Below are 25,856 nucleotides of genomic sequence, written 5' to 3'. Positions count from 1 at the left end.
GTCGTAGAGGTAACTTTTGGACGGACTTAGTAAAATAAGATCAGAGAACACTTAGCGTTGATACCCAGTTCGGTCGAGACGTAATGTTTTGTAGATTATGTAATAGCGGACAGACACCAACGTTGCGCACTTTTGAAAGATGTGAAACTCAATGCCTCATGTAAATATATAAGTCATATCAAACTTAGAAACAGCATCAGAATCATAGCTTGAAACCATCAAAGTTAGATTTTGTATTTTTTAATGATGGGACTTTTCCCTTAATGTAGGCTTAAATGCTGTCTACCTGTGATATCGGACCAGTTCATTCAGAGACTTGAATTTTACCGACCATAAGAAGTACTTTCCATTGTTGTCTCGCAAAACTTTGAAATGTTGAATCGTATCTTCGAACCTGGAAAAGTAGAGCCCAGTAATGATTCAAATAAAACAAAAGAAAGGAATTCTCAGCTTGGCAGAACTCACCCGTCCACCATTTGAATATCAAGAAAGCTCTCAAGGAACGCCACTTTCTATCGGTAGCTTATTTCAAGACAATTTCGCTAACTTTCCCCGGCAAAAAAATCCAATGACTGGGTTAGTAGGTAGAAGATCGGCGACGTCGCAGATCCTTTGTAGTCGCACGGCCGATTGTCCGAAACCACCCTACTGCCAACCAAGCCTTTCATCTCTTCAGAGTCGATATATTGCTACTAGCCTTGTCTGGGAGGATAAAAACACTGATTTGATCACAGGCCGAGTCACTGGCCAATCCCTTGCTAGTCATTACAAGGCTGCATATGCGTCCATAAACCTCAAACGAAGTCGAACACGTAGGCGCATCCCCATAGCGATCGATCAACGCTGGGCACATTATCTACATTACTCATGGCATCGATGAGTGCAAGTTCGATAGATTTCATTTTGATTGAATGTAATAATACTATATAGCAATTATTAGCAAAACAATATAAAACCACCAATTACGAACGTAAAGTTTTAGAGTTGTCAACAAAAATGTGCTGTTTAAGCTTTCCTACAGAAATGGATTCTCGCTCCTATCAGAAATTGACAGGACCCGAATACTATTTGCATCCCGAAATTTATTTCGTTCACAAACTCACACTCACAAAAAGCGAGTAATGAGCTGCAAAAACCTTTTTACCCACAACTGTTGAGCCAACGATGATATTCCTATTGTACGAAATTCAATCTGAACAGATCGACGAAATCTACATATCATTGATGCGATTTCAGGAATATAACAATGGATATGTTATAATTGGTTCAAAAGAGTGCACATCAACTAGCGACCTTCTCTATTTTCCAATTATTCACTGATTTCCCATATTTCTCCCCATGATATTGGTTGTTCGCAACAAAGCAACAAGGATTCCGAAACTACATAATTTTTGTTCGAGAAATCTTTCTCATTCAGTGCAAAAATCATGTTTAGATCATTCAATAAATGTTCTTTTTTTAGATACTATTAATTTACTAATTGGTTATGATTTGGATAATGAATGAGACTAAACTCTAGGCAGACATGGGTTAACCGCACTCGGTGAGGGAAATATCTTCGGACATGTGAGAGACGTTGCAGAAGAGAAGGAGAAGCAGTGCAATAATTATCTACCCACATCGAAAATGATAGACAAGAATGCAGCAGTTTATTCTTCATTTGAAATCTAGGAGTAGAGACATGAGAAGGTGGAACTGACATATGTGTAGTGGTGATCCTATGAAGGTGGTGTTGCGATAGAGGTACGGCCTTTGCTCATATCTGTGCAGTTCGACTGCAACAAGCGAGTGTCCTATCTCGATCGCAACCGCTGGCTTCACTGTGCTCATGAAGATGGTGCTTCAACAATTTTTGAATTTTAGTAGAGTAGCATATCTTCCATAATGTCTAATTTAGGAAATTCGAAAAGTTTATTACAGAATCACATGACATGTGAAGAGAAACTGCAATAAAAAATGACATACTGCTTTCGATTGTTTATTACAGAATCACATGACATGTGAAGTGAAGCTGCAATAAAAAATGACATACTGCTGATACGTCGGAACCGTACCTTTCCTAGGAGAAGGGGGCCTCCCCATCCTTGACAGTCCAAAGTCAAGAAGGTTGTCAATCGTGGAGGAAGGAGGAATGTATCAATACTTTTATCGGAATCATTCAGCATAATAGAAAGACGTCATTTTTGGATGTCTCTCGAAGAAAAATAGTTTATCTATATGGATCAACATAGGGAAAGACAACTCAGAAAGGTTGTTTCATAGAGCTCATCAACAAAAGAACACTTGGAAAGTATTAAACCAATTAGGTTAATTGAATATCTGCTCTAAAACATCGTTATTCAGCGAAGGGTTCATAATCTACCTAATATTAAAGGGGAATTAGTTTTGTTAGTTAAGAGTTGCCAGAACACAAAAGTCATTTTTTGACACAGGTGCAATCATAACGATGAGGAGAACAACAGCACCAGCATGGTATGCATTTTCCCCTGATAGTATTAAATGAGCAAACATGAAGACGAATGAACAGCTACGGGAACGAAGGAGCAGGTAGGAGGACGAGCAGCTGTAGAGGAAAATGACCACTTACATGCATCACACAAGGCTTCGTCAACCACCCTAAAGTAAGAGGGACCGGAGCACCGGCTCCGAATCGCATGTATGATTACAAATACAAACCTTCTCTGTTAACGCCGCAGATGCAAAATTCCAAGACGCCAGAAATTTGAGAAGAAACACGAACTTACTTCACGGATATGCTAAAATCGCCGGGCGAACTTTCACACTGTCGTACCAAAAAGTTTCCATCGCGAGTACCCTGCTTCTTCAGTAATATCTCAGCGTCTAGTCGCGAAATTTTCCCCAAGTACCTAAGCAATACAAATACTAAACCAAGTTGTAATGCTTTATTAATAGAATTCTGAACAAAAGAAAAAGAAAGTAAATTCAAATGTTGGATAAATTGTATGGTTAGCAATATTATTGGACTCGTTCCTACCCCTTGATAGAAATAGACGTACGCCAGCAGAAGAGGGAAGGAATTCGAGGAGATGATGCGTTCTCTCCCCTCCACAACGGTTTGCCGCCTCATAGTGGTGTGGAGGTGACTCTGGTCGTGGAACTACGATGCACAGCGCGGGTTCGTCCTTCGGCAGGGTCTCCCAGGCTGAAAAGGAGTTCGACGTAACCGACATTCCGAATTCGCGTAATCGGAAGTCTCGCTAAGGGTAAACCACTGCTAAGATTCATCACCGTCTTAGCAAAATGTCGCAAGGTGGCTCCCTGATCCACACAGGTTGGGCGACGCCCTGTGGTGACGGCTGAGCTCGACATGACAGTGCTGCTTAGTTTGAAGAGACTTTCTGCCAATCCAGGATATTCACTGCCTCAACCCTGCACACTGGGCCCTGCCGTCTCAGACTTTGGACATTATGGCGACTGGTGAGAGGCGATCAAATCTCAGGTTGCTCAGAAGGTCCTTGATTATGGACCAAGGTGATACATGCCCGACTAGCCATGGAGACTGTCTTAGACTGTGTAGTTACAACGCGAGAACAGTGTTCACAGACGCTGGCTGACCTGCATGTCCTTTTCAGAGATGCGGAGCGTGTCAAATTTCACGTGTTTGCTCTGCAGGTGACCAAGAGCAGAAGGTTCGAAGTGCGACAGATGAATGACGGTACACTCGTCATTCCTGGAGAGAGGGTTCCGTCGCGAAATGAATGCGGTGTTGGTTTTGTTGTGCACCCATCTGTCGTCTATCTTGTCGATTCGCACGATATCTTGTCACCTCGTCTGTCCATTCATCGCTTCCGTCCTCCGCGCTAAAAACCCTTTAGTATCATTAACTGCTGCTCACCAATATCACCAGCTGATGAATACGGACGCGTTTTATGAGGAGCTGGAGGAAGTGATCCATAACGAGAAGTCCTTCTACAAATTCTTTGTTGGGGACTTCTTGAAGTTAGGACAGGCTAGAGAAGAGGAATACAGAATCGGAAGATTTGGTACTAGGGGACCAGAAAAAGACGACCATCATCTCGCCGGGTTGGTGTCGGCTGCTCCCCTCTTTCATTGGAATTCTCTTTTCATAGAGAAAGACCATCATCAGTGGACATGGGAATGGCACGACTAGTGCGGAGATCGATCAAATACTCACCACAGGAGGAGCTGCTTTCGGCAACGAAGGAGAAAAGAAGTCGTCTACAACGATTGCGCACTCGAGGACTCCTTGTCTCAAGGTGACCTGGCACATCGAGTAGGACCCAAACGTGGACTACGAGCTGCTGCTCAAAGGATTGCGAGTCTATGCTGGACGTGCCTCGAACTTCGATCGAATTTCGAAGACCACCAAGGAACTGTTGAAAAGAAGGACTTTGAAGCATGATCTGAATTCATCGCACATTGAGTGGTTAGTAGCAAACACTGGCTGCTAAAAAGCGTTGCAGAAGGATCTTTCGAAGTGCAGGCAGAAGAAGATTCTGGAAGCGGCACAAAGAAGAACGAATCTAAAAAAGTCCATGGAAGTGAAGCTCCACCACGGAATCTCCCTTAGCAAGTACGAGTCGCTACCAAGAGCATGAAACCTGGCACAGTCCCCGGACCTAGGATCAGCAGACTTTCTTTGGGCTGGTGCCCATCCCACTTCATGTAATCTTAGCGTTACACATGACATCCTACCTTTAGAAAGAAAGGATCCCAGACCAGTGTAAGACCTCCCGAACCGTTCCTATTCATAAAAAAGGTGAAAGAGATCACCTTGGAAACTATCGTCCGATATGCTTGCTGAGCGGGTTATACAAAGTATTCACTAAAATCGTCCTCACGCACATATCTAGAACGCTGGATGAAGCACAGTCTCAAGAACAAGCTGGATTCCGTCAGGGGTTCAGCTGGTTGGACCACATCCAGACCGTGTCGAGGGTCATAGAGGTTTGCCGGGAATATCGTCTGCCTCTTCTTCTAACCTTCGTCAACTATGAGAAAGCCTTCGACAGCGTAGAAACGAATGCAATACTGTCAACGTCGGTCGATCAAGGTGTGGACGCAACGTATGTGCAACGTATGTGAGGACATTCGCCAATGGGTACGATCGATGCACCATAAGGATACAGCTTTTCCAATGCCCCTTACTTTATACGTTGGAAAGGAAGTACGATAAGGCGATACTACATCGCATATGTTGTTCATGACTGCATTGCAGTAGATAATGAAATCACTTTCTTGAGAAGAAATGGACATACGTGCTGATGGAAGATTTCTCTCCAACCTTCGTTTTGCGGACGACATCGTTCTCTTTTCGAGGAGCACCAATGAAGCAGAAACGATGCTCAAAGAATTGAACAAAGCAGGGAAGAGAATACGACTGCGAATAAACAGAAAGAAGACAGTTAATGAAGAACACCTACTGCGAGGACGGAGAAGTACAACTTGAAGGATCCCAAATCGTGGAAACTTCGTCAGACGTATACCTCGAACTTCTATGAATATGAAAAACGACTTGAAGGAAGAACCGAATAGAAGGATGAGATTGGGTAGCACTCGCAACCGTCAAGGAAGCTACCGACCAACTGACGGACCAAGATCTCCGTGCCCATCTGTTCTACTCGACAGCTTCCAGCGTTCTGTTACGCAGCGGAGACGTGTGCAGACACCGCTGCCACGAGGCTACTCACTACCTACAGAACCCTTGAGAGATAGAGCCCTTGAGAGATGTCTTCTGAAGGTTAACAGGCGTACACAACACCTAGCCGATCTTCGCACCTTCGACTTAGCGGCAATGTCCCGTCTTCGTGACCCAGCGGAATATATATCGAAAGCAAAGCATAGATGAGCCGGTCACGTTATGAGAAGAATCGAGGATAGATGGACTAAAAGAACGCTACAGTTGATCACAAGAAATGATAAACGCCTACGGGAGACCGCCAACGAGATAGGACCATGCGTTCGCTGCGCGGATGGACCAGCTGAGAGCTCAGCTGGATACAGCTCAAGGACCTCGTCATCGTCACTCACGAAACATGAAAACATCTTGCATGGCAATGGCGAAGGAATGAAACGAGTGGAAGAGATGCTGGGTCCCGCACTTCCAGTGAAGACGTGCCATCCAAGTATCCAAGTTCTCCCTCAGCATTTCTCACAAAATATCTCGCTGCAACTGCCATTTGTGTTGCGGATGAAAATTGACGGAACAAAAAAAGGTACTAGCACATCAAACAGGAAAAAAGTTTTGAATTCTCAGTGGTACAATGTTCTACATCGCCTCCACAGTCGATTACTCGACACAGTCGTCCAAGACCAGTGAATTCTTTCATCCCAAATTGTCGATAAATTGATCCCAAACTTGCTGGGAGACCAAGGACTAAGTACATCGGTTGAGCCTCGCAATTAATTGTGTAGGCGACATATAGTTGGGTCAAAACGACATGAAGCACGGACAGTTGATTCGCTCGAAGAGGCGCGGGAGAGCGATGCGGTTAGGACCGAGTGAGGATCTATGCTACCACCGTTCATTCACCGTTTAGCGGTTGGAAACGCGTAAGGATCCTCGGTATCGCCTCCCATCTCCCTAGCCCACCTCGGTTCTAACCGCTATCTCAACCGCAGCCGCTTACGCAACTGTCCGTGCTTCATGTCCTTTTGACTCGACTATACACGTTCATTAACCTCTACGATTCTGAAATGAAATTGAGGGAATTGGCGCATTACAAAGGAACTCATGAACGCCGAGCATCCAAGAATATCCTTTACGTTTATGTCATCCTTTATTCTGTAGGTAACTGGAATCTTAGGGACAGTTAAACGGACTAGCAGCGCCAAAAGTGAAATCGCTCTCCATTAATAGGTACTTTAACAGAAAATATAATTCAGAGGAAAGTCCCTCTACGAAAATTTATACTGAAATAAGCAGTCGATTTGATCATACCATGGGCTATCGTGCATTCGTATGTAATTCGAAGGAACAAATCCTTCCACACCATCAATTTCTGCCTTGAACCAGTGTGGATCTTCGTCCTTATTCAAAACCTGAGAAAGAACGTTCGCATGAGAAGTCATGGATGGAGAAATAAAGAAAAACGGCATTACAAGCAAATATACAGACAAAGGACTACTACATAACTAAAAGGGAAACCAAAAGAGTAAAAAGCAAAAGAAAAAAGGACACCTTCAGTATCTGACCGCGTCGAAAGCTTAGCTCATCGTCAGCATTTGCGTTGAAATCATGTTCGGCCGTAGCCTCCATGAGGCCTGAAACTGCCACTCATAATGAAGTGTTATGCAAAAAAAAAGATCGGAACTCCGCACGACCCAACAAATTTAGTGAATAGTGGGTTCCCACCCGGAACAGTTCAAATACTTATTTATTTGAGAATGCATATTCACCATGCTACAAAATAACGCGCTTAGTTCGAGTGTGTTTGTCTGCGCATCACGAAAATACTCCACAATGATTAAAGATGTCAGAACGGCGGGACCGAACCAGCGCCGCCCGCTTAGCAGGTGAGCATCCTACCACTGAACCACTGTCAAAATTTGTACCAACGTATATATAGAAGGCGTGATAGGACAGACAACTTTTAGTAATAGGAGGAGCTTTAGGAGCACGTTCACCTTCAATTTTGCAGACAAAAAATCTTCTCTACCACTCTGGACATCTCATGCCAACTTTTTTCCGCAAGTTTGCCTATGTAAAATATTCAGAAAGATCAATTGCATTCTAAAATTTTGTTGTGATTGTAGTCTAAATATTACTTCAAACACTACAAAAAAGCACCAAATGTGAGAGTTTCTTATATGGTTAATCTTAACATTAGATTAGATCCTTGTCCTCTTTCTTCATTAATATATTCATCTTGTTCGGTATTTCTACACAGACTTCTTTTGCTTCTTTGTTAGTTTTTCCAAGTGGATTATGTTTACTACTTTGCTCCGTGTGTGTGTGTTTTTTTTTGTTGAGAAGTACGAAGCATCCGAAGCTCCGGTTTTTCATGTTGTGAAAAAAAGTGCGTGGACTGAAAGCACAACAAATTTTCGCTTCTAACTCATTTGTTTTTGTAATTTTGAGTTGCGATTCTGAGCATAATCACATGTTTTTTACCAAGAAGTAGTGGGCTCGAGTCAGGCGAACCTCAAGGCGAAAGTTACGCGCTTAGTACAGCGAAAGTTAGTTGGCTAAATAAAGTAGCATCAGATGGGTCCAGAGTTTGCGAGCTGCGATCCCGCAGTCGCACAAAAGCTCATCTTTGCGACGTTGAGCCAAATCCCTCCAGCAGATTACTGTAGCCGTTCCTCACAGCTATCGCGCAGCTTTCTGCTTTCTTTTCATCAGCATCGCCACAGTATATGGTGTAATTACCGACACTGATGACGGGCCGGCCTTTGATGCGTGTTTCCTGCAGTGGAACAAAACACAACAACAAACGGCACACAGAGATATCCCAGAAGTTTATACAGGGCGGCTTGTTGGAGTTTCTCGACAATGTACGGCACTTCAGCGTAACGAAACGGATACTTGTTGCCCAAGATTTCAGGCTCCCTTCGGGCAGATGACCTTCCACGTTGTGGACTTTTTTGGCGATATGCAGGATGACAGCACAGTTCCTCAATTTCTCGATATATAGAATCTAGCGCCATATAGCTGTGGAGGTTATATAGCTCGTACGTTCCCAATGCGTACACTCAAATGCCTGATTGCGTTTAGTGAGAGCAGGGCCACTACGAGCAAGTAGCATTCAGGCTTGTATACGGAGAATTTCGTGGCACACATATATAGACATATATGCATACATGTATATTTATACATTAATGTGACATAAATATCCGTATATTAGTCCCAGTACGGAAATTACGATCTCAAAAGTCGCCTCTCAGAATCCTAACATGATCAGTCTCAATACTTTTGGAGCATCGGCATAGAAGCTTGCCCATGCAAATGTTTGAGCGCTATCAATAACAACAGCAATTACACTAATTAACAGCATATTTCAAAGAAGTGATTTTTTTTGGCAAAACGGGAAGGACCAGAAGGTGGTCAACGCAAAATACAGTCGGCGTAAAACGGATGGTAACGTGATGAAGCGCTCGCTTCCTGAGTGAAGACGTGTGCCGAGCTCTCTCTCTCTCTCTCTCTCTGCAGTCCGGATAACTTCTCGCGCCCTTCATCTTTTTGTAGTGTTTTACTATTTTTTTCATACAGTAGTGTCTGGGTTTACACAGTCCTAAAAAAGCCATTTTCCATTAGTTTTACTGTTTGTTTTGCTCCGAAGACGCCGCCGAAATCTTAATTTGCAGGGATTTAATGTTTGTACCACTTTTAAATGCAAACGAGCACGGGTGTCATCTTTCGCAATACCAAGAAAACCCTTGTTCGCTAGTTCAGTATTTCCACCTCATTCCAGGGTGTCTCCTTGATGACGTCAATCCTCAGAAACTGGAATTCTGCACCACTTTTTGTATGAACGTGCATAGTTAGCCTCCTCTAGAACGGATTCTGGGATCTTGGTATGACTGCGTTTGCAATAAACGCTAATCACGCACAATTACACAAAAAAGACAGAAACTGAAGCGGCACAAACTAAGATCGTCGCAGTAAGAAGTGTGAAAAATGGATTTAGGACTTCATTTTTTGTGCAAAGATTTGCACGATGTCAATATCAAAACGTACAGCATGCACAAAACAAAAAGGACATCGTTTGATAGAAGTATTTATTAATGGGTCTTATTTGCTTGCGACGAGACCGACAGCAGCACATAGATGCGATAGTCGCACCAGGTGCTCCGACCCCTTTCACTTCTGTACGGTTAGCGAAGGGACCCTCTTCACTTTTGGACGATTGGCGAAGGAATCCTCACCATTTAAGCTGCGCCCCATGAGCTGGATCCCCCTTCACCTCAAGAGGATCCGGGTCCTCCCTATTGCACTTATGCAGCAGCATTAATGAAAAGACCACAATTCATAATGTTCACACTATAATACCACAACTACCTTCGTTTCTCTCATATGTTTTACTGACATGAGCACGCAAGCAGTGAGCGAAGATGTTATTGGATTCTACGGAGTGCGATACTGACACAAAGAACTGCTTCAGAAGTCACTTTCAATATTCCGTAACGCGGTACAACCTCATAAAGATGGACTAAAAGCATAAGTCGTTAGCCATTAGCTTATCAACAGGAACGAAACACTGATTTTGACATGAAAAGCAGCAAAAACGTGTGCAGTCGGCGTAAAACGTGTTCTATCGTTTATAAGGACATGCGCTGAGCCTTCTCCACAGAGAACTGCGAGGTCTCTGGAGCTCTTTTCTTCTGTTTTTCAGTTGCATAATGGGACAGCTGTCTCAGCAAAATACTTCTCCACTTCTGTTATCGTTTGTTTTGGTTATAGGGCGCATCTAAGATCTTAACTTACACATATATAAATTCTGTGCCTTTTGTAAATTATTCACGGTTAGCCATCCTTCATAGTCATAATACTAAGAAGATGTTTTTTACGCTAGTTTAATAGTTACATTTCCCTCAGGTGAAAGGACATCTCTTTGATGACTTCATTTTCTAAGAATTGGAAACGTAGAAGCGGTAGGGAGAAGCCGCGAAAGAAGGGGGCCTGGTTCATTCGACTAATGAGGATCACTCCGCCAACCATCCCAAAAGTGAAGGGCTCCCTTTGCCAACCGTTCAAGAGTGAAGGGGGTTGGAGCACCGGCTCGCATGCATAATTGGATCTCTGCCCCACTTTTCGCGTAAGTTCCATACTTGACGTTCTCTTAAGACGAATATTTGAATTTTACTATCCTTACGATTACAAAAAAAACAGCCATGCACATTTACGCGAAGAAACGGAGGAGAAATTCAAATCGCTCCAAACTAAGGAAGCCTTCCTATAAGCAAAACATTCCTACAAGCAATAGAAACGGACTCTGCTAGGACTCTGCTAGGTAACAACACACATACACCATAACATTGCAAAAAAAAAAGAAAACATGCAAAAAAGAAGAAGAAAAGAGCTAGGAAGTTCTTGTATCGCTCTCTGAAGAAGAGTCATCGCATGCCGTCAACAAGGGCACAACACGTTACTCTGGTACAACAAACTTGCAAGCAGGAATGGAAGCTACTCCATGGAACGCAAGTTTGCACTTCTCAGTAACTAGAGAAAGGTGGAGTCGAACAGGAACAACGCTAAGGAAAAAGTGATCACTGAAGTAAATGTTTCGCTTAAGGTTAAACATCTGCCACATACATGTGATAATCGGAGCCGGTGTTCCGGCAACCCTCACTTTAGGATAGTTGGTGAAGTGGTCGTCTTCACCAAAGCTGTCCAGTTATCATAAGAGGGATCAAAAGAGATAGAACAATGGGAGGTTGGAAGATGTAATTGTAACTAAATAAAAATGAAGTGGTTTCAGTTATGAGATCATATTTTTGTTGCGACAAAAAACGAACTGCATACAGAAATAGAGGAAGGAATTTGCTGAACAACTCATCAAAGTCGTCTTTTCATTCTGACGAGTAAGGTGAAAAAAGAGCCTGAATATGGAAACCAAAACGTCCAGATCTAGAACGAGTTTTTTGCTTCTTTTTCCACTTATTCGACTGAACAAGTAAGTGGTACATACGAAAAAATATATCCTCACACGCTCTATCAGAGGATATATAACTCGTTGAGGAAATCCTTAATGGAGATGAAGGAGGGTGGAGCAGCGTCAGTTGTAAATTCTTCTGCTACACAGAGACAGTGGTGAGCGAGTACGGGCGTGGAGCACACCAACGATAGCATGCTCGTCCCCCTTTTTGAAAAAACCTACGCAATCTCCTTGGCCAAGCGAGTTACAGTAGTATAGAATGAAGAATTCTAGAACGAATATGCAACTTGTAAAACAGATTTTTTTATGAACTTGGAACGCATTTGCACAACCCAGTCAAGTATGTTGTATATAGACTGAACAAAGCCAGAGTAGCTATACTCGAGTCAAAATGACATGAAGCATGGTGCATTTACGTACGTGCCCGAAACTGCGCGGTGGAGACAGCAGTTGGAACCGAGGTGGGACAATCACAAACTGCAGCGATGGGTGGTGCCAGCAGGAGTTCCACAACACTCCTAGCCGCTATGCTCCACCAAAGCGAAAGCGGAACCGTGCACGCAATTGCACCGTGCTTCATGTCGTTTTGACCCTACTATATTTACCCTTCACTGTATTGTATTATACCACCCCCTTGAATTTGGACTGTCCAAGATTGGATAGACCCCTTCACCTAAAGGGTACGGTTCTGGCCTACCGCACCTTTGATCAGCCGATTCGAAGGACATTCATTGGTCTGCGAGAAGTTAACAAATTAACGTATATCACAGTACAAGTCTGAAGGCCCGGAACGTCACCGTACAAGTCTGAACGTCTAAAGCCGGACTTCAGACTTGTACTGTGATATACGTTGATTTGTTGACTTTCTGTGGTGTTCTCTTCGCTTCCCATCACTGATCAATGAAAATTAATAGTAGTGGCATTTTATACAAAATAAGAGTTCTGCTGCTTGCTTTTCTAACAACGCCCTTTCTTTCTTTTTATAGACTTGGGCGAAAGATTCCATAGTTTACTTCCTTTTCGCGTCATTTCTACATTTCAAAAGCATTCAAACTCCAGTTCCAAACACTCCATCGATACCAACATAATATAGACACAATTTGAAAGCATTACCATCATTGCCCTAAGTATGTGTGCCTACTAAGTGCCTCCCCCTCCCCACTCCCCCAACTACATTTTTCCCTTATACACATCAGAAGTGTGTACACGCTGTCATAAAGAAATAAGACAAGCCACCAATTCAGCACAGGGGTGCAGACTTTGTTTCGGCGGCTGCGCCGCAGCGGAATCTTAGAGCGCAACGTTCCGCCAGAGTTTTAACGAAATGATTGTAGTCATGCACTGCGAATAGTCTAGAAACGTTATGTATATGATCCGTTCATCATTGTCTGTTCAAATATCTCAGTAATAGTCTGGTAGGGGTATAAGAAGGCCCGTATGCGAATCAAGCGCTGGTCCTACGGCCTAGACCTCACGAAGGCAGTATGATTACTAAAGTCACTACTTTATGAGAATTCTTTTGATGAATTCTATGCTGCGGATTTTCCCTTGTCTCGCATAAGGGTTCTAGGTGTTAGCGAAGTTGGAAAAGAAGAAGTCAACTATACAAATTACGAGTGGAAAAATGTCTGCATACTTATTATTCTTGAAGTACTTTGAATGACGGGTCTTGTCTTCTGACATCACTCATTATCTGCTCGATAAGCTAGCCTCCTTGAGCAAAAATAAAAACCATTGTTCATACTTCAGAAAAAAAAGACAAAAAGACTTCGAATTATGCTTTCGAAGAACCAACTCTTAAGATCATTTGAATGGAAAATTCCCTTATAGAGACTCTGAAACAAACAAATACGTTTGTTCCGTACACAGCCAACAAGTCCCATAAAGAGTAAATTCTGGAGACTATGAGAAAAACGATCATAAAAGATGAAAGATAGTGTCTGGCGTCAATCAATCCGCATAGGATGCGCCCATACAATGACTTGTAGTGGCTAGCCGAAATGTCAAGGCAGTGTTTCTATCCTTCCAGACAAGTCTGGTACCAATTTATCGACCCCGGAGGGAGGAAAGGGTTGGTGAGTACTAGGGCGAATTCGAACTTCCGATCGATCGTGCAGGAAGCGGAACCTCTAATCGCTACACTGAATGGCATAGATAATGTTTCCAGATTATTTAGAGCGCATAACTCTACAATACGTTCCATCAGTGAAGGGATGTCTCGCCCTAGGGTTGCACCGCGACACAGCCGAAACAAAATCCGCATCCCTGTATTGAATTATTATGATATGATGAGTATGACTAAGTGGCTTAATTATTAAGGATTAAGTGGATTTAGGTGTCACTGCTGAAAGTCCATTGCTGACTTATTCTAATTCGTTTCGATGATCATAAATTAATTATGAACTCTAGTGGAACCAACATTACAAATCAACACCTTCACTAGGCAAATATGACTGATGATCCACATGAACATCCAAATAAGTGAGTAAGTGTCTCACCATTAGTGGTTGAATTCAGGGCACCGAGGGGATACACTCGCCGTGTTCTACTACGGCAACTTTTATGCCTACAAAGAATGAAATGTCGCAAAGAAATAGGAGAGAGAAAGAGACATTTTCATGCCCAGTCGCCAACAAGTAACACGAATTATGAGAGCTAGTGAACTAAGACCTGAGCAAGCTTTGTTCCACTCGCAGGACTGCTCGCACCAGCAATTGATGAAAAGCACTGTTGCAAGCATATCGATGCTCAGAACTGTAGCACCGACACACAGAACAAACGGCAGTCAGAACAAGCGTACACAATCAGGAGATTGGACTTTGATGACTCCGGGTGACAAGTCAACTAATACCATCGCATCGGGTGAACTGGCACAGACGACCCAGCCGCGGGACATCGGACGCACCGCATGTGGTAACTGCGACGCAACCGCAGGAACTCGTCCGCTAGAGCCCAGCCAAGGCGCTCTACCGTTGTCAAGCACGCGGGGTTGGACCCATAGCACCTACAACTCACCTCGGCATAGCACGTGAATTCTCGTTGGGTCCCGATGGGCAGTTATGAATACTGTACTTTCCATGAAGCCTGCCGCAGTCCCTTTGTGCATGGTGACTGGCTCAGTAGGGAGTTCGGCCGTTGTTATTCCGGCCGCGTATGACAGATCTTCACTACCGGCAGTGCAGCAGTTTTTAGAGGCTTCTAGAGGTTAGCGTTAATGTTAGTGTTTGGACTTACTTTAGTAATTCTACAACTTCGAGCGGGGTTCCTGTTTTCATACAAGGCATGCTTTCTTCTGAAGAGTCCCCTCCTGTCTGGGTGCTTAGTCCGCTTGGGTATCTCCTTCTTGCATAATTATTAGTGGTTTTCAGCTTCCTAGATGAGTGGTGCGAACAGTACAGAATTGGCTGGAACCGGTGAGCTTCCGGATATAAATGCTGAAGAAGAGGAGCGATATCGTTTGAAGACAATTGCTCTCCAGGAGCGTTACGATACCGTCGCTTTGGTACTTATTAGAATCTCTTTTCTCTTTATCCCTTGTTTTACCGAACTCAAGTATTTACATTTCCTGTGATTTGCTACATTTATTGGGCACTTTTTAGCAGCTCGAATCAATAGTATCTCTATTTTAAAACTATGTTTTCTTCCAACAGAAATTTTTCGCGCTCCGACAAGGGGGCTGCTTTTCTTTCATCTGTGATATTTGTGTGAAATAGAAGTCGTTTTCGCTTCTTTTTCTCAGATGACTTGGAAAAAATGACACTAGTTGTGAGGTTCCAAAGCTGTACGACGACGATGTCCATGGGTTTTGCTGATGACTAGCTGTCGTTTAGTATTGCGACATGATCCGGTGATATCGTTTGATTGGATGTTGTGAAGGAGTCCTTTTGTTTGTTTCGAAGTGTTGCCAAAATTTGATTCTTTGTTAGACGAGACTATTGAGAAGTTGCGAGCATCTCTCTCATTTAGATATATGCACTTATATTAGTGAAGTGCTGCTTTTTAGAATTGACTTTGTGTATTCTCCATTTTCTTGAAGAATTAAAACACAGAAACCGAAATGAACCGCATTATTTGCAAGTAAGCACATCCTCGTGGGATTCCAAAAAACAACTAGGGTGTGGGCTAAAGCTAATAAGGTGTGGTATGAAGCTAGTAAGCTGGGGTTCTGAAACCGGAGCATTTGTCTTAGTGGATCCATGACATGGCTAAAGCTACTAAAGTATGATGTGGATTGCCTCGCCTCCCAATACACATTACGATTGCTTTTGTCAACTGTACCCATTTTCACATCTCTGACTCTTTGGGAGCTTATTTCTTTTTTTTTTTCTTGAACCTCGACTAAACGATAAAGTGGCGCTCGACCATTAGTTCGCACTGCAATTTCTCTTTTGTGTGGTTCATTCATTCATCTTATATTGGAGGCTCTAAAAACTGCAAAAATATGTGAATAATAAATGAAGAGCATGTTTCCTGATCAGCCACCAAGCACCGCGTTTAGGATATTTTGATTTTGTGAGAGATGCAATTCAGCTTTTAAAGTATGGAAGAACTGAATGTGCAAAAGAGTGTTCTGAGGCAGGACGGATACCATATCTGCTCTTCAGCAGCCACGCGTTTTTGTTCATTTATTTGGTAGAGGATTGATTTCCAGAGCGATTAAGAATTCTTGGGAATAAAATCCCATTCATTATAATTGTACAAATTTTCGATTTGTGCTATTACATAAGCTCGTCATGGGCTACTCTAGAATGGACTCTATGGACTTCCCTATGTTTCTGAACAAAAAACATTCGCTTCCAAACGAGTGTGAGACTTCAAAATAGAGTCGGGTCAAATGACGAGCTCTGTGCAGTTATGTAAGCGGCTGAGCTCGAAACGGCACGGTGAGGCTAGCGCTTGTAATCTACACTCCTTTTTCAGTCGGCTCTGTTTTTTTCCACTAGACTCATCAGAACATCTCTTTCTAAGCTTCCCATTTCCTCATCATACAATGATTTGGTGACTACTAATAATCTCAGGTCTCCTCTTCTTTCTTCCTTTTTTCATGTGCAACTCATGTCGAAGAAGAGATATGTTGAGCAAAGGATACGTACAACCATTAATCTATGGCAAGGGCACTGATCTTATTTTGACAGCTGCGGGCAGGCACATCGTTATAGCGCAACGTCCATTAAGGGCTGGAATGGATTGTAGAGCAATGCGCTGTGAGTAATCTGGGAACGTTACGTACATCTTCTTCTCATTTTTATTTGATCATATATCTCATAGTCTGCAGGTTTCACGTATTGAATTGGTTTGTTGGCTGCGTATGAGACAAACACATTTCCTTGTTTTAGGGTCTATCAGGAAATTCTTGCACTCAAAAAATCCTAAGTCTTGAGTTTTCTTTTTCAATGTCGTCAAAGGGTAATTCGATTATCTGGAATTTTCTATTAGGGTGTTCGAAAAGTGATGTCTCTTTTGATACGACAAATTCAAACAGACGTGTCTCAGCTCAAATAACTTTGTTAGTCAAAGTAAGAACCATTACAATAAACACATTTTTGCCAACGAGCTACAACCTTATTTATACCAACAGCCTAAAAATCTGGTGGTCTAGAAGATAAAAACTCTCTGAAGGTCGTTTTGATGCCACCTTCATTCTTGAAACTGTTATCCTTTATGAAGTTGTCAAGGTGCTTCAAGAAATGGGAATCCGTGGGGGGGAGGTTCGGCGAATATGGTGGGTGTGGAAGAGTCCCGTAGCCCAACTGTTTCAGTTTCCGCAGGGTTGATTCTTCAACGGATGGGCGAACGTCGTCGTGCAAAATTACTGGACATTTTCTGTCGGTCGGTTCCGGGTACGTCGAATTTTCTGGTGCATTTCGTTCAGCTCCTGGCAGCATTTCTTTGCGGTGATAGTTTTCCCGGGACTTAGGAAGCTGTAGCGGATCAGACCGGCTGCAGACCACTAGCCTGTCAATATGATCTTCGGAAAATATTTAGGCGCTTGGTCCTGGTCCAGCCATTGAGTAGATCGTTTTCGATTGTCGTAGAGGATCCACTTTTCATCGAACGTCACGATCCGATACAGAAAAGGGTAGTTTTTGTTACGACGAAGGAGCGCAAATGAGAGCTCGAGACGGCGCATTCTCCGACTCTCGTTCAACTAATGCGGTACTCACTTGTTCAGCTTCTTCGACTTCTCAATTCTTCGTAGATGGGCAAAAGCATTGCTGAACGACACTTTTTTTCGTTCCGAAGCGAAGCTCTCGATCAGAAACTCCTGAATCTGCTTCAACCAAAGACTTTAATCGTACATCGTCAAGCTTCGCGACATTCGCGCTCCGCATCTTCAAGACTTTCATCTCCACTACGAAATTTAGTGGACCCGCGCTGCGCCAAACGTTCGTCAGTAGTGCCTTATCCGAAAGCAAGGTGGATGTCACGAGCCGTCTTCGCCGCGTTTCAACCAAGTTTGAATTGGAACAAGAAGATCCCACGAAGTTGTACTTTGTCCATGTGGAATAAAAATGCCTCTAAAAATTTTGAAATTAAATCGGGGCAAAACCGTTCCCACATTTGGATAGAGCAAAAAGCGCGCTTCAAATATATATATATATATATAAATTCACGGCAAGTGAACAATTATTTATCGCTCGATCGATTTAATTATTATCAAAAACATCGCTAAATTCGACATGGTGAAAACGGACATTACTTTCGAATAACCTAATAAAAATCCGAACAATACTTTTTTCTTTTGCATTTTGCTGAAAGGGATTAGCTGATTGGGCAGTTTATAAGTGATGCCAAATGGTAAAAAAACCCCTTATGCAAAGTACTTCCGTCAGCAAAAATTGCAGAAATACAGTCATTGCTTCAGTCGTAATTTGTCGTTAACTTCTTCTTTTCTAGCGTTCGCTAACACTTACCACCCTTTTGTTAGTCAAAAGGAGAAATTTTCGGCATATTGTCAATCAAGACAATTTTTTAAAGTGGTGATTTCAGTAGCAGTATTGCGTGGAACACATAGCGTTTGCAAAATTCACAACGTAATACTCGATAATCCATTCCATACCTAACGAGATGCCCTGATCTAACGTAACGCCGTAACGTAGCTGCCGAAACAAAATCTGCGCCCATGTGATGAATTACTGGATATAGAGATACACGCGTCTTTATGGAAAGAGAAATATTATCTTCAGTCGACATCTTCTTAACAGCCTACCAATGTTCTTTACGTAGGATAGCGTCGCTTACAACAGTCTGCATTTTAGGATATCACGCCATACTTGTATCTTCTCCGACCGTCAGTGAAAGTTTAAGGCTTTCTTTGATTCACTTCCTCTGATCGTTTGACTAATGGTGTCAGGAGTCCCATTACAGTTCTATTCAGCTGTAGATCTATAAGATGTACAGCTGAATAGGACTAAGTAAATGTGGAATGAATACCACTCAGAGTTTCCGTTCCTAAGTTTCAAGGATTTCCTTGCTTTGCAGAACTATTTCTCCTAATTTTTCTCTTTCTATTGTTGAAAGTATTTTTAAGCAATCTGTTCGTCTTCGCGAGCGGATATATCAAGTGAAGAAGCAGTGCCGTCGCCTAGAGGTCATGAAGCGAGTCACACTGAATATGCTTCATCAAAACACTGGCACCTACGACATTCCACCGCTCGAGATCGTTGATGAGGTGAATTTTCATAAAAATGGCCATTCATTTTTTATGATTATCTTGAGGCAATGCTATGAATTCATGATAGTACTGAAGCATAGTTCCAAAATAGTTAGATATTTCCTTGTGGGTAACCCTTGGTAACTCTGTGGAGGGGAAATAACAAGCGACCATGGGTTCGCTATTGCAGAGCCGGAGGTCGCAAAAGTGAATATTGTCTTGTGTCGGATATCAATAATGTTTAGTATTAGCAATTATGGTTTCATTCTGGGAACGTGTTGTCACAAACTGTTGCGAACTTCCTGATATCCTATCTGTGTATTATCCATTGACACCATTCGGAAAATACAAGGTTTAGGGTGTGAAAAAGACTAGAGATGGGACTCCAGCGGACCTTATCTTTAGCGGATTTCAGCTTTTGTCATTCGGATTTAATGGATACGGATCTTAATGTAACTCACTTGAGCAACCGCTGATAATAATTAGGCAGAGACTAAAGAGGCTCCCAGTGATTCTCGAGCATGCTCTGATCATGCCTTGTCTGAGCAATTAACGATGAAGTTAATCCTAAGGATATTCACGGTAGTTGCTCCATAAATAGCTGATTCTGCCTACCCACCTCCGATCATACATTGCATCATCGCGTTGAAAAGAATCCTGATATCTATCAATAGTCATGGAACTTTCTTTAAAAAAATACTTTAGGATATAGTTGTGAGCTGCTTAATTTGGAATTTGGAAAATCAAACACATTCTTTGGATCTTTCTCATGGAAGCCTTGAAGTGAAATGTTGTGATGTGAGATGATCTCAAATTTGTGACCGTAGCAGAGGCAAAAGAATTTCTATCGTGAAATATAAAAAAATATGCATCTAGCGTCTTCAAATTACGTAAATAAAAGCTAGTTAAAAACAGGGAAGAGTCCAGCCTTCAAAAGTGACAGAGGTGAGGATTATCGATAACTTATAAACTCCAAGCTTTTTATGGCTTAAGTGGTCTGCATTTGAAACTTGCGACTAATGTTGGTAATTTTGGAAGAGGTGAATAAACAGGAGCGGAGAAAAAAGTATGGAAAGAAAACAGGTACTTGAGAAGGGGACCTTCTGTATCTCTGTCCTCTTGAAAGAAAAAAAGAGTTCATTTGAATATATTTCTAAAACTCCTGAGGATAATATCTTGACAAAATTTACTCCTCTCTTACTGAAGCACCAAACTATTTGTGTCATATAGTATTAAGCACACCGTTTTCTAATTATCATGTACAAGTTCGTTTTCTATCCACTTTACGATTTTTGAGCTTACTGTGTGAGGCTCGAAGTTTTTAGTTATTTGTCCTAGTGATCTATTTGAATCAGTAGTTTTGATAACTCTCACTATGTATTTTTCTTTTCTATTCCCTTGTAGTTGTGTAGTTATCTACTTCTCAGCCAGAAAAGCATCTAAGACGGTTGCCTTTGTCTCCATGAACGACTGGAGCATGCAAAATCGCGGAAGAATCTACGGGAGCCTCTTTATTTTTCCTGAAATAATTACGCTGCTATTGCGATAAATTCCGCAGTGCAACAGAGCGTAATTATTGAGTGTGACTGCATATTTCATTGCTTAAAATATCATCAATGATGATACAGTCGAATGGGTGCATGTTACTTTTTTAACTTCGGCACTTAAAATATCTTTATTCGGGATCCCTTGCCATCGTTTCTGGAGTCACTTCACAAACAGCAACATATGACGTCAGAACCTCTTCGTAAAAAGTCAAAAAGGGTTTGTATTCTGTATCTATTTTTGCTGTGGAACTACTTATGTCCAACATCCTGGATAAGAAAATCAATGCGCACCTCAAATAGGCCATTGAATTAACTTGTAGAGGACTTCATATGGATCTTGCAGATCTGAAGAAGATTTGTTTGAGCTGCGGAACACTTAGTTACGTGCACAGGGGCGTTGGTGCGTTCGGTTTTACTGAATTACTTATTTTTTTCAACATTCAATTTTTCTTCAATTCCTCATTTAAAGACAGTATACTACGAATCTGAGGTGCTGAGGGCTCATATCTTGTGCATAGAAGCGAGTTCTAATGCACTTCGCAGAAACTAAAGAGGTTCACACACCATTTTTTTTTTTACAACGATTAGAGAGAGAGATGAGCGGAACTACCCCGGCTACCGGCTAATCAACAACCGTTTCTCTAGCTTTTCTGGCGGATTCCCTTACCACGTCAGATTCGTGGTATGCTGCCTTTAAATCGTATTCGACATCGTCCCTTTCTTGAATGTCAATTTGCTTCGAACTGGATAAGATGGAAGACGAAAAGAATCTTCCTCATGTGGGAGCGAACTCTAACACTCTAGAAGAACGACCTGCAACTAGTTTAAGAAGATCTCAGAAGGAAATGAAAATCTTGTTAAAACGTCTCAACAAAGACGAGAATGGCAAGACGAATTTGAGCTACCAACCTGCGACGGCTATAGATTCACCTCGACACCACTTTTCAGATAGGAAGATGATGTGATTAGGATGAGATCTGTAGTCGTGTACAGTCGATATCGAATGTGTTTCGTTGCTGATTGTACACACAGTTCTGTCTTTAAAAAAACCATGATTTCTGTCCAGCGTTGTATTGTGCTGCAGGTGGGCTTACAGTTCACCTCTGCGCCATTCTCGTTCAACTTTGTCCTTGCGCTGAGGGCCAACTAGTAACTACTAGTAAATTGCGCTGCAGTAATATGGTCGCAGTCACCTGCGATTGGAGGAAAATCGTTCAAAAAAAAGGTCTGTGAGCCATGTTACACTATAAATCAGGTCGTTTTGACCGGAATATATATAAACGTCAAATCTCGAACTGATCTTCTTTTAAGTCTTGAAAGATAAATGAATGTCCTTTGCAAGTCTTTTTATGGCCTTTTTGAACTGCCCAATACTCTTCTTACTCACGATATTGCGCACGAATAATTAGTTCCCTAATACATCACTCATAGTAATTCATTCAAATAATTACTTTATATTTGTAGCCTTCTCGAAGCAAGGCAGATGGTAAGTTGACGGCTGAAGAGGAGGAACGCGCGAAGCAGAAAATTTGCAGCATTATTGATAGCGTGTATAGTGAAACGGCAAGACGAATGGTAGGTTACACTGTCGTTTTAAGCGTTGTTTTTTTTACAGCTCAGTTATCTCAATTGTAGCCCTAGTGCAATGTGAAGGATGTGAGATTTTTGTTACATAATAGTATAATGATAATAATTACTTATCTACACACCAGTCTGAGTGTCCGACTAGAGCCGGACTTCAAATTGGTGTGTGGATAAGCAATTATGATCATTACGCATTGGTCGATGGTTTTATTGCAATCACTTTGCTATAATCGTTTGACTATTCTACATTAAGATCATTTTCAAATCTGATTTTGCATCTATATTCCTTCGATTACCGCAGTAATCTGATGACATATTTACTATTATTGGACAAAGTTTTCGTCTTTCTCCTCAGCAATTAACATAAAATGCAAACGTGAACTGGCATGAGCAACATCATTATTTTGATAAAGATAAGAGTGTTACGTAAAATCATGTAAACTGCTAACTATTGTTTAAACAGCTGTCTGCTTGCATGTATCCAGTCTTTGCAGAGAAGATTCAGCAAACATGGTGAGGGCAACCACAGGCAAGTAGGCATATGGATGCGTACATTTGTGCAAATGCAGTGTCAGGGCCATAAAACGACTTCACACTTACTTTACAACAAAACCGCTTAGGATTATGGAGCGCAGTGCTGGCGCACAAAATTCCGCTGATAATTCTGCGCCCTGGGACCCGTTCTTCCCCATTTTAATGCTTTTTGGCACCGGGGCACCAATTTGATGCCTAGGGATCCGTCTCACCCCATTTTAGAGCTTTCTGACGTCGACGCTCCAATCCGACGCCGTTGGGTCCACCCTGCTTTTTGGAATTTCGTGACTGACACGCACATACGTGACAGAATAAGCCCGTTATTATATAACATGATACTAATCTGACCAGTCCAATAATATATAATGTGGTATTTTATTGCTTTAGGGTGATAGTTCGAGACGACCGCTGCGAAACTCAACCGTCTCAACACCTTTGAACTCTGTAAGGAATTTCCAAACGGTTCAGACTACTTTAAAGATGTTGAAGTAAACATTTCCTTGTCCTGTTTCAGGGAGATGTCTCGGATGGGATATGTAGTTCGCTCATATTGGGCACTGACAACAAATTAAGTGGAGAAGCTGCTCATGCAACAGTACACAAACAGCCTGGGACGGGAAATTCCAATTGCCACCCTTCGTCTGAATTTGGATCGCATCAGCTTGATAAGGGCTTAGAAGTTGGAAAAGACGAAGAGAATTCCAGGACTATTTTCTACGTTTTGGGCTCGAACTCAAAAATGAAGAATTCACATGGCCTTAATTACGAACCGATTTTAAATCAAGAGCAGGCAATGGTCTGTGAGGGCGTCGAAGAGTCCAATCGGACAGCTTGCAATATTTCGGAGATTGTCTTAGGTACCGGCATCACTTATGACATTAACGCCGAACAGGTTGCAACTAGCCTGGCTTATCCAACGTACGATACCTCAGTTGTTCCAATACAACCACTAAACTATAACATTGAGACAGTTGTTCATGATCAGGACGTTTCTGAACAGTCCACAAATTACGAACTGCTTCATGAGGAGAACAGTGTTAAATGTGATAACTCTGTTAAGTACTCTATTTCCACACCATCGTCAGGTCCACCAAGTTACGGGGAAAATGTAAATCCTAGGAAGGCCATGGACTATGGCAGAAATGGGAACTCATCCCAGTTTGTTAGATACGTACTGAAGACATCAAAAGAATCTGGTAACCTTTCTTCGCAATTTAGCACTCCATTAACGTATGATGGAACTAACTCTCCAGCTGGATCTGTAAATGGAGACAGAATCACTTCTACTGGTGCTGCTGTTAGAGCACGTGAAACGGCGCAACAGTCTGCGTCAGGAAGCACTACTCTGGCTAGAGGCGATCATCACAAACAAGACACGAGTAGATCTGTGAACTGTAGTTTGCCGTTACCTGACTTTATCCCGTACAGAATGATCGCAGTTGAAAATCCGAAACCTGTCGAAGTGATCACCATCGACTCTGGGTTAGTGTTTAATTTGCTTGAGTTTCTTTTATTCGCAGATTTCATAATTTCATGCTAATCTGCAAACTGTCTTGTGGCAGCTCTTTAACTGTGCTAATTTTGGTACTTGTGGTTTTCATTTCGCCTTTTCCTGTTTTTTTTTTCCTTGTGATACCACAGCTTCCAAATTGACATCATAATAGTGCAATAAGTTGAACTGAGAACCTCTAGTAGTTCTTGTTTGTAAATCAATGGTTCTGTCACTTTTGCGGAATTTGTCCTGTTAGTGCAGGCATATCCGGCCTGACTTTACTGCCACCATTTTCCAAAGGATGGAATTTGCTTACAGTGTTTTTTTTTCATTTTCATGTTAGACATAGACGCGCATCCCTTATCATTCTTCAAATAGAGTTCCCAGACATGCATTTGTTTCAAGCTATAAACAAGATTTAGTGATGAGACATCTCCACCAAAACAAGTGCCAAGACGCCGTCGTAAGTACAAATATGTGGTGGAGAGTGTTCTTGACAATGTACCGTACACATTCCGTCAGGCAGAATCAGATGATGATGAGACCACAGATAAAAACTCTACGATTGTCAACAGCACAATTCTTGCCAGCAACTGAGTAACTAAAAGTGTTGTTCTAGGTACTTGTTCCAGTCTGTTTCTTCTGTGATCTGTTCAGCTTTCCATGCTTCTATTTTTATAGTTCTTTTTCCTTTTCTGTTGTCCTTTCTATACTCGCACTGTTTTGCTCATGAATATTTCATTTTGAAAACGAATTCTTCCTTTATTCATTAGGTACTTATTATATTCTGGATCTCTAATCAGATTACTTGATCTCCATACTGTATGGGTGTCTCCGTTGTAACTATATCAGGTGTTTGGCGATTGTAATTATTGGAAATAATTTTTGACGTGTATATATAAAATTTGCCAGTGGCGTTACTATGACATTTATCCATCTTTGTTTATCATAATGTGTACATTTATCCTTTGTTCATCACGGGTGTAGCGCAGTCGAAGAGAGGTTCCGCTGTGACTGCACGATCGATCGATAGTTCGAAAACTGCTCTACTATCAACTAAGCCTCAAACGATTCTGAATTGAAGTGAACGCCTTTGCGCATCCCAATAGCGGGTTACACTGTGTGATACAGATTTGAAGTATTTAAATCCTAAAATAAGCTTGGTGGTGGAAGCTGTTAAATGCTCCGATTCACGAAATTGCAGTATTAGATTCTCTTCATGAATAAATAGGGATGTAGTTCACTACTGTGAGCTTGATCACGCTCAGTTCTGCCTAGTAGCCCAGAAAAAAAGTGAGGTACATCTTTGGTTGCGCCCTTACAATCCAGTTTGCTAGACTGTTGGGCCATAGGATTGCGCACAATTTCGTCATTGTCCAACGTCAGTTACATCATTAGTATGAGGCTGTGAGCCTGGTTGCTAGCTGGTCACAGTGCCCTTGCTCATACTAGATGGGGTCAGGAAT

The 25,856-nt window shown here is 42.1% G+C and overlaps 5 protein-coding genes across 8 annotated transcripts; 4 read left to right on the top strand and 1 right to left on the bottom strand.

Annotated features, from left to right (window-relative positions):
* Positions 1-156: 156 nt before the first annotated feature.
* Positions 157-14,685, bottom strand: RB195_026337 (uncharacterized protein; the record flags this gene model as incomplete). 3 transcript variants are annotated; one of them, XM_064214844.1, is made up of 6 exons in its annotated part: positions 283-394; positions 2,745-2,867; positions 6,923-7,023; positions 7,163-7,245; positions 14,078-14,145; positions 14,595-14,602. In XM_064214844.1, 6 exons carry the CDS (start codon positions 14,600-14,602, stop codon positions 283-285), a joined length of 495 nt encoding a protein of 164 aa, XP_064070725.1. The 3 variants fall into 3 exon arrangements, with proteins under 3 accessions (XP_064070726.1, XP_064070725.1, XP_064070723.1); XM_064214842.1 differs by lacking the exons at positions 14,078-14,145; positions 14,595-14,602 and adding an exon at positions 157-208 and having other exon boundaries at positions 287-394; positions 7,163-7,240; XM_064214843.1 differs by lacking the exon at positions 14,078-14,145 and having other exon boundaries at positions 14,595-14,685.
* Positions 5,480-5,830, top strand: RB195_026340 (uncharacterized protein; the record flags this gene model as incomplete). Its single annotated transcript, XM_064214847.1, has 1 exon — positions 5,480-5,830. The coding sequence occupies one exon, from the start codon at positions 5,480-5,482 to the stop codon at positions 5,828-5,830; it is 351 nt and encodes a 116-aa protein (XP_064070728.1).
* RB195_026339 (uncharacterized protein) lies at positions 5,843-6,301 on the top strand (the record flags this gene model as incomplete). The annotated part of the gene is made up of 1 exon (XM_064214846.1): positions 5,843-6,301. The coding sequence occupies one exon, from the start codon at positions 5,843-5,845 to the stop codon at positions 6,299-6,301; it is 459 nt and encodes a 152-aa protein (XP_064070727.1).
* RB195_026338 (uncharacterized protein) lies at positions 14,198-14,611 on the top strand (the record flags this gene model as incomplete). The annotated part of the gene is made up of 1 exon (XM_064214845.1): positions 14,198-14,611. The coding sequence occupies one exon, from the start codon at positions 14,198-14,200 to the stop codon at positions 14,609-14,611; it is 414 nt and encodes a 137-aa protein (XP_064070724.1).
* Positions 14,686-14,955: 270 nt separating the features above from the next.
* RB195_026336 (uncharacterized protein) lies at positions 14,956-24,987 on the top strand (the record flags this gene model as incomplete). Of its 2 annotated transcripts, XM_064214841.1 has the most annotated exons (8): positions 14,956-15,081; positions 19,111-19,251; positions 20,941-20,997; positions 22,245-22,355; positions 23,286-23,342; positions 23,413-24,094; positions 24,152-24,380; positions 24,813-24,987. In XM_064214841.1, the coding sequence occupies 8 exons, from the start codon at positions 14,956-14,958 to the stop codon at positions 24,985-24,987; spliced, it is 1,578 nt and encodes a 525-aa protein (XP_064070722.1). The 2 variants fall into 2 exon arrangements, with proteins under 2 accessions (XP_064070722.1, XP_064070721.1); XM_064214840.1 differs by lacking the exon at positions 20,941-20,997.
* Between the last annotated feature and the right edge of the window lie 869 nt (positions 24,988-25,856).

Source organism: Necator americanus, chromosome X (assembly GCF_031761385.1).
Source record: "Necator americanus strain Aroian chromosome X, whole genome shotgun sequence".
Classification (NCBI taxonomy): domain Eukaryota; kingdom Metazoa; phylum Nematoda; class Chromadorea; order Rhabditida; family Ancylostomatidae; genus Necator; species Necator americanus.
The sequence above is the reverse complement of the archived record's forward strand: the minus strand, read 5'-3'. Positions and strand labels throughout refer to the sequence as shown.